Raw genomic sequence first — 8,968 nt, 5'->3', positions numbered from 1 at the left:
CCAACAAAATAACAGCTAACAGTTTTAGAGTCTAGTTTTCTTTCATGCGGTGTATAAGGCCGCGCCTCAGCTGGACAACCCCAAATGTGCAAGTGTTTCAAGCTGGGTCTTTTATTAGTCCAAAGCTCATATGTGGTTTTGTTAACTGCTTTACTTGGAACCCTATTAAGGATGTAAACTTCAGTCTTTAAAGCTTCTTCCCAAAGAGACTCTAGTAAGGAAGAATGACTAATCGTATTTCTCACCATATCCTTAAGAGTTCAGTTTCATCGCTCAACAGTACCATTCATGCTAGGTTTTCCTGGCATAGTGTATTACAAAACAATTCCACACTCTTTGAGGAAAAGTGCAAATGGCCTAGACGTTGTTCTCCTAATCCATCATATCTGCCATAGTATTCACCACCACAACCAGATTTGACAGCCTTAATTTTCTTTCCAAGTTGAAGTTCAATTTCAGCCTTGAAAGACTTCTCATGTATAACATATAGGTAGTCATACCTAGGGTAATCGTCTATGAATGTAATAAAATAATGTTGTCCATTCCAGGAAGCTATATGGAAAAAAACCACATATATCCATATGTATTAGTTCTAAGACATCTTTAGCTCTTTCGACACCTAACTTCCTTTTGTTTGTTTGTTTTCCCTTTATGCACTCAACACAGACATCAAAGTCTGATAAATCTAAAGGGTCAAGAATTTTATTCGACACAAGTCTTTGAATTGTTTGTTTAGATATATGACATAAACGCTTGTGCCATAAGATGGCTGAATTCTCTTTTAATTTTCGTTTTGTACCACGGTCATTTGTTTGCAGTATTTCATTAGTGGAACTGGAAACATCAAGCATATACATATTATCAATTAAAGAACCAGAACGAACAACATTTGAATTTTGGTAGAGACTAACTTTATTATTTCCAAAAGAACAAGAAAAACCAAATTTGTCCAAGCTGGAAACACTGATTAAATTCCGCCTAAAAGGCGGTACAACAAATGTCTCAAATAAATCCAAATGGAAACCAATTCTTAAACATAATCTAAATGTTCCAATAGCCTCAACTTCAACCCTTTTGCCATCATCCACAAAGATGAATCTTTCATCATCATTTGGTTGTCGGCTCCATAGGCAATCCTGCATAGTGATACTAATGTGAGTAGTAGCACCAGAATCTACCCACCAAGTATCATTGGGTAGAAAAGCCAAATTAATTTTAGAACATATAAGAGTTAGAAATTTACCCTTCTTTATACGCATGAGGCATATTTAGGACACTTTTTATTCACGTGTCCTTGCTTCTTACAGAAGTAATAGGTAAATTCCTCATTACTCTTCAATTTCTTTTGCTGAGAATACCCTTTCACAGCATCTTTATTGCTCTTCCTTTTCTTATTTTGAGGGGTCATAGCCAAGTGAGCACTTTCAGTCTTATTTCTCTCCAGCCTCTCTTCCTCTTGCACACAGTGAGATATAAGCTCGTTAAGGGACCATTTGTCCTTCTGAGTGTTATAACTCACTTTGAATTGCCCAAAGTGTGTAGGAAGATAGATCAAAACCAAGTGCACGAGCAGGTCATCACCAAGCTCTAACTTAAGTGACTTGAGTTTTGATGCGAGATTAGACATCTCCATAATTTCTCCCTTATGTTCCCTTTGCCTTTATACTTCATGGAGATGAGTTTAGCCAAAAGGTTACTCGTTTCCGTCTTTTCATTCTTGGTAAAGAATTGTTCTATTTCTTCAATGAACTTCCTTGCACTTTCACCCTCAGATATAGAGCCCCGAAACACATCTGGAATATAGCATTGTATGATCATCAGACACATTCGGTTAGAGTATTCTCATTTCTCAATTTTAGCCTCATCAAGGTTTTCTGCAATGGAAATGGGTTTCTCCACACAAAGTGTCAGATCCAAATCCATACAGCCGAGAATAATTTCTACGACTTCCTTCCAGACCTTAAAGTTTGTCCCATTCAGCAATGAGATATTACTGATTTGAGCAAAAAAATTTGCAGCATTGGTAAAAGATACTGAATCCACATAACAAAGAATTAATAACATGTTCAAATCTAAACAAACAAGTCATGTAATACATACAAAAAACTAGACATGTTCACATAATAGACTCATCACAAGATACCTAGCACAACATTAATTTCTAGTCTTTGGACAGAGAAATTAATTTGTAAGTGGTACTCTCAATGTAATGATCAAATGTTAACAATTAATTATGTCAAACAATAGCCTTTCTTTGGAGCGACTATTATTCACATAATTTTTTTTTATAATTGTTACATATTTATCATGACATATATGTTATTATTTGACCAAATTGTGTCTTCCATTGGGCCGAACACAATTCGCATAAATAATATCATATTCATTTGTGTAATTTCAATTAATTTCCACAACAGATGTTATTTTGGCAACATATTGCATCAATTAATTCAAAATAATTACCAGACAAAAGAATAAACAATATGGGCCCATTGCAAAAATTTAATCTTGGAATTAAAACCTTCAGATTTGATATCTTTTATGATTAACAAATCTAATCCCAGAATATAATTACAAATCAAAAAAGATATCTTACATTTATATCAACACATAAAAATGAATGTAATCTTAATCAAATGCAAAATAGATCCACATTGAAATGCGTAAAAAATAGATGCAAATCATTATCGAAATTCCAAATCGAATATGATCATGCATATCTTAAACCATATATATAACACTATATATATATATATACACTTTCTCACACTAACATAGTAAAATATATATAATTTTAAGCATTAACCATAACCATTATATATGTATATTTTAATTTGTTTCAATACGAATATTGAAATGATTTGACAGAAGTTTTCATTCCTTTTGAAAACAAGGATTGGAATATATGAAGTGCGTGAATATCAGTGATTGTTGAATGTAGACTTATAACAATATATACATGATTCCAAATAAATTATTGACACATAATGAGATTAACAATGCATATAATGATCAATTCCGATATTCCCAATTTTCATAACATTACAGCGGAAGCGAACAAAAAAAATTCCCAAATTAGAATTAGGGTTCAAACAAAATTTGGGGAAAACACCTTAATGGAGAATCATCAAAATTCAGAACCTCAGCCAACTCTGATACCACTTGTTGGGAATTCCTTATGATTGGTGAAACACTAATCCTAAGATCTTAAATCTCATGATTCTCACACACATATATGAAACAAATGGTGCAGTGTCATACATGAATCCATGTTCCTGAATGTGCTCCTTTGATCTACGTTTCTAAAAGAGGTTTTATGGTATGAGATCAACCAAATCTCTGATTCCTCTTGGGACTTGCATTTTCACTCTGATGGGGAGAGGAGAAAACTAAATTTGATTTGGTGTATTGGGGCCATAACCTTCTTTATGCATTAACTTATATGGTTCCCATTATCCCCGATGAGTTAACCTGATGGGTATCCACCATTAAGCTCATATCCGTTATCAACTTTTAGAAATCTAAGGGGTCTCAATAATTAGATCGCTTATAATGTAACCCCAGAAATAAATAGCTGATATCATTGTATCAAATATATGATGTCCACCTTAATTAAAATTTTATAAATTTCTAAAAGTTTATTCAAGGATAATCTGTAAGACTTACTTGATAATATGGTTTGCTAAATGATCCTCAGGGTGCATTGTATATTGAAGACTAATCAATAAAAATATATTCCACTTGTATGACAATCACTTGGAGTATGGTGCAGAGAATGTGCTCAAGAATGAAATAATTACAAATTTTGAAAATCACAATTTTTTTTAATGATATTAAGAATTGTAGAGTTCTCTTGCACCGTGTAAGGCCATGATGTGAATAGGGAAGCTCCAAACCCCAAAGGTAGGACACAAGTGAGGCTTAACACCTTTATAAGAGCCTATTAAGGCCACATGCATGTATGTTCATCTTCTCTAAATAAATATGTAGTTGGGAGAGAAAATCAGGGATGGGGTTATATATGTTTTGGGGCGTGCAAATGTATACTATGAAATTAAAAAAAATAAATATATATGCCACTTATAACTCTATGAGTGGAAGATTTATTATAAACAACATGATATACTTCGTGAATACATATAAACATAATTGTGTTGAATTATTTTATAATATTGTAGAGATGAAACTTAAGAAACTTGATGACCGTTTCTTCGATACAAATATTGAGTTGTTTCTTTATATGTCTTGTTTGAGTCTAGCCGATTTCTTCTCTAGTTTTGATATGACAAAACTGATTAAATTTCCAAAGTATTATTCATGTGATTTTTGTTCAATTGATTTGACAATGTTTGATAATCAACTTGAGACTTAAATGCATAACAATATTGAATTTGCTTCTTTGAAAGTAATTAATAATCTTTATGACAAGTTGGTTAAAAATGGAAGACACATTATTACTATTAATTTATCTTCTTTTGAAGTTAATGATACAAATGTTTAAAAAGTTTTTTCAACTATGAAAATTGTGATAAATAAGTTGCTTAATCGAATGAGAATTACACAAATGAACAATTGTCTAATGATTTATATTTAATAAGAAATATTCAACAAATTGATCATTAAATAATTTTAAAATAAGAAATCATAGAGAAATTAATTATGAAATATGTAATTTATTTGATTAAATATATTTAAACTTTTTATTTCTGACTTTAATATTTTCATCATTTTATAACTGATGATATTTGTTATTTTAATTTTTAATATATGTTGCATACTGTATTTAGTTCCAAGATTAATCCTATGAGACAACATTATATTCCAAAAGAAATTAATTGTTTTACTAATACAAAAATGCATCCTTTTTAATTATGATATAACTAGTGATGACAAATACTTCGCGTCTCTCAGCCCACATTTATACTTTTATAATGTCAAGCATTCAAGCTTTATATATTTATTTGGAGAATAAAAAAAATTTTGTATTGAATATACTTTATATTTTATTTTTTATTGGGGATACTTTATATTATACCTTTTTGTTTTATTATAACGTTTAACTTAAAGTGAGAAATATGATTAATATGTTTGTTGCGATTAATATGATTATATGATTTTTTTTGTAGAAATTAAAAAATTTAAGGACAAAATAGGAAAGTGAAATTACATTATGGTAATAATTACATCATATTTTGCCTTTATATATAGTATAGAACTATAGATAGTTTGAATTCATTACATCTCTATTGATTTTTTAAAAAGAATGATTAATGATATTTAAAAATAATACATGCTATTATCTTTATACTAATAAGAAATAATTATTTTGTCAACTATTTTAATAACTTACTTTTTAATAAGAGAGCGAATACACTCATTCCAAAAGTAGATTTAAAAAATTTAATACACATCTTAATTATAAATTTTTGGAATTACTTGCCTGGTTTAAAATTTTTAAACTTATAATTTTTTTAACAATGTATATGTTTCTCATTGATGTCAAAGTATTATTTAAAAGGTCTTATGCAGTGTTATAAAACTCGGCTCGAACCGGCCGGTCAGACCGGTTCAAGCATGAACCGGTCATCTAACCGGTTCGTGTCTCTCATCTAACCGGTTTTGTATCAAAATTGGTTTGACTCAGTTAGTTTAAGCGTAAAACTGATGATTTGGATGATCAGCCCGTTTAGACCAGCCGAGTCAATCAAAATTAAAAAAAAAATAACCAAATTGATGAGGTGAAACAGTCAAATATTTTTAATTTATATGTAATTATGTTTGTCACTTGTTATCTTACGTTATAATCAAATCTTTATTGTTTAATTAAATTTTAAATTTATTGTACATTTTTGTTGTAGTTAAAGTATAATTTATATATTATTTGATAATGTTTTCAACTTGCTTGTGTCATTTTATAGTATTAAAATTTTCTTTATTGATTTTTTAATTAGGTACACTAATGTTTTTAAATTTTGAGTATACAATTATTAAATATTGTTATACAATATCATTAATTTTTAGAATTTTAATGTAAACCGAGTTAACCGGTCTAACCATTGACCCAGTGGTTGGACCAGTGACTCATTGACCCAGTACTCGGACCGAGTCATTAACCGGTCCGAGTTTAATAACACTGCTCTTATGGATTCATAAATGTTACGCGAATTTCAAAAAGGTAAAAAATAAATCTTATGTGACTTACATATTAATACAATATTCACATTTGAATAAGAGTGGTGTTTTTCTCTTTCAGATAACGCGAAGAGTAACACAAACAACAGTAACTAACAATGGCCATGGCTATCTGCATCAACCCATTCACTCTATCTTCATCTTTCCCTGTAATTCAACTTTTATTCTCATAGAAATAGCACTGATTCACAACAAGTAAATTTCAATTTATTTTCTCTTCATATAATTTGTTGTTGTTGTTGCAGAAGATAGAGTTAAGAGCTGGAAATTCATGGAGCCCAAGATTCTCCGTTAGCTCAAAGGTATAAGAAACTATAAAATTTTCAATCTTTGAGTTTATCTCGAATTGATCACTTTTGTTTTGTTGGTGTGTGCAGATGATGCCCCAAATGCGTAAGCAAGGTCCAGGTCGTGGGAGACGAATATGGAGGCGAAGAAAATTGGTATTTTCTTCTTCAGATTGTTTTTCATTCAATTTCGGCTTTTCTATTTATGTTTGTCTATAACCTGTTTGTCAAAATTACCAAGTGAAAAAGAAAAGAAGAGTAAATATCGATCTTGTCCATAAGAATTTTTTTGGCCAATTTAATACCTGAGAAATGAAAATTTTCAAATTTGGACTCTAAAAATTCCAAATGACAGTCAAAATAATATCTGCTTGAGACTAATTTGTCTGTAAATTTTGTTCTAGAGAGTATTAATCTGATCCACATTTGAGTTTTTTTCTTTTCCTAGGAACTAAAGTAGGGGGTGCACTTTTTTTTTCAGGGATGAATTTGGGTGTTCACTCAATAATCGAAAAAAAAGGTTTTTCCTCTATGAGTTTTGCAAATTATGTTTACACTATAAAAGTTTCCCCCCAATAATGTTAATGCAAGTTGTGGGACAATCTGTTGGGAAAGTATTTGGTAAGTTGTAAAGTGTTTAAATTTCTTTGGTTTGAAGGGTGAGGATTGCAGAGTGAGGGTCATTTCTATTTGTAGCTTGTTTGGACATTGGCCTCAATTGGAGAAGTTCCTCCTTTAAGGGCAACTTTGATAAGCCAGGAATTGGTATTTCCTTACATAACATTTGCATACTCTTTGTTCAATTGCTGGAAAAGGAAGGGTTTTAGTTGAAGCATTTGAAACTTTGTAAGTTAGACAGTAGAAAGGTTTATGGGTTTGCCGATTTGAAAGTAGATCGGAAAAGTGAAACAGAATTTGCAAGTAAACATGCTATGACTTATGCTGAGGTATATGTTGCTATTAAAGGACATACCAATTTATGGAAGATAACTTCTTTTTGCTTATAATAAATATAATTTAATTTAATTTGATTCGTATCTTTGCTTCTTTTTTATCATGGTTTGCAAGTCTCTCCACTTTTAGTATAGATGTCTCACTAAATTTACATTTTATGCTGAACCATGGTTTATGCAATGTGTTGGTGTAGCGGAAGCTATGCTTCGGCAGTGTTGGTCCCAAGTAATCAAATAAAAGATAAAAGATAAATAGAAGAGAAGATAAGCAAACATAAGTATTAAAAGCTCTAGTACATTCATGGGCCTAAGGCCCATATGATGCTTCTAATTGGTACTTTTAATTGGGGTAAGTTGCAACAAGGAAATTTAGTTCAATATATAATTTTGGTCTCTCATCTCCATTTCAATCTTAGACAATGTGTCACTTCTTATAGTAATATATTTCAAGCATCAGAACACAATGAAAACAACTGCCATATATATGAAGATTCTGCAATGGTTTTCTTTCTTCTTTTCTAATTAACCTGACAAAGTGAAGAAGTATAGAATTAGTGCACAATGGCTGTCTGGTTGTGCTGGTGAGTTATAGTATCCTTGAGTCATGCTAATGGAACAACCTCCTCTATTAACTAACATCATGTTTGATTAACCTGAATGCTTAAGCAAAAATTCATGTTATTGCAGACTAAAGAGGATGAATATTTGGAGCAGAAAATGGAGCGTGTTCCTTTCCTCGAGGAACAGGTGAGGATGATAAAGGACCAGGGAAAGCTCTTGACAATGGACATAGAGAGGTTATTGTTATCAGAAGATAACCGGTTTGATTTTGTGAATGAGATAGCAGCTGAGGCCAATTCTTATGTTGAGAACAACATGGATGATTATGGACTTGAGAAGAAGGCAATTCTTCATGTTTTAAGCAACAGAATGAATGATGCTGGGTTTTACAGACCAGAGGCATATGCTGAATCTGACCCCTTTAAGCCTGGGCCTCATTATATGAAAAAAGAATTACCATAATTTGGGATGAAATGTGATGCTAATATCCTAAACTAGGGATAGGAATTTACATATTTTCTTCACTTAGCACAATTGATGTGCCTATTTAGCTGTTGTTGTCTGTATGATGTATGGAAACTAATGCTATCTGGAAACCACAAGGAATGGTTTTTTCTACACATTGAGAAAGCATTGCAAAGAAGTTGAACTGTTGCATTTGTTTTTTAAATCAACCTTTATTTGAGTTGGACTCTAAAACCCCCAGTGGCCGAGAAGAATTAATGATTTAATTGTTTTAAACATGCTTTACATTCTTGTATAGCAGTTAACTTATGCTACCTCCGGTCCTATTTAGAAGACCCTTTTAGGTAATTTCGCGTGAATTAACATGTGATTAATATTATTAGTACTATTAAATTTATCAAATATTTTCAAAATTGACTTTCATTAATGAGATCCATTTATCTTTTCTTTCTACACGATTAATTAACCTTTACTCAATCAATCAATACAATGATATTTTGATTTTTGATA

General features: G+C 31.2%; 1 protein-coding gene across 1 annotated transcript; it reads left to right on the top strand.

Annotated features, from left to right (window-relative positions):
* LOC109327345 (protein PLASTID TRANSCRIPTIONALLY ACTIVE 7) lies at positions 6,204-8,725 on the top strand. Its single transcript, XM_019560452.1, has 4 exons — positions 6,204-6,341; positions 6,438-6,494; positions 6,570-6,635; positions 8,120-8,725. The coding sequence occupies exons 1-4, from the start codon at positions 6,291-6,293 to the stop codon at positions 8,453-8,455; spliced, it is 510 nt and encodes a 169-aa protein (XP_019415997.1). The 5' UTR covers positions 6,204-6,290; the 3' UTR covers positions 8,456-8,725.

Source organism: Lupinus angustifolius, chromosome LG15 (assembly GCF_001865875.1).
Source record: "Lupinus angustifolius cultivar Tanjil chromosome LG15, LupAngTanjil_v1.0, whole genome shotgun sequence".
Classification (NCBI taxonomy): domain Eukaryota; kingdom Viridiplantae; phylum Streptophyta; class Magnoliopsida; order Fabales; family Fabaceae; genus Lupinus; species Lupinus angustifolius.
The sequence above is the reverse complement of the archived record's forward strand: the minus strand, read 5'-3'. Positions and strand labels throughout refer to the sequence as shown.

Excerpts from the sequence above, each read along its gene's own strand:
- LOC109327345 (XM_019560452.1), top strand. The coding sequence starts at position 6,291 with ATGGCCATGGCTATCTGCATCAACCCATTCACTCTATCTTCATCTTTC. Across the intron at positions 6,342-6,437 it reads CTCTATCTTCATCTTTCCCT|AAGATAGAGTTAAGAGCTGG; the intron begins GTAATTCAACTT and ends TTGTTGTTGCAG. Across the intron at positions 6,495-6,569 it reads GATTCTCCGTTAGCTCAAAG|ATGATGCCCCAAATGCGTAA; the intron begins GTATAAGAAACT and ends TGGTGTGTGCAG.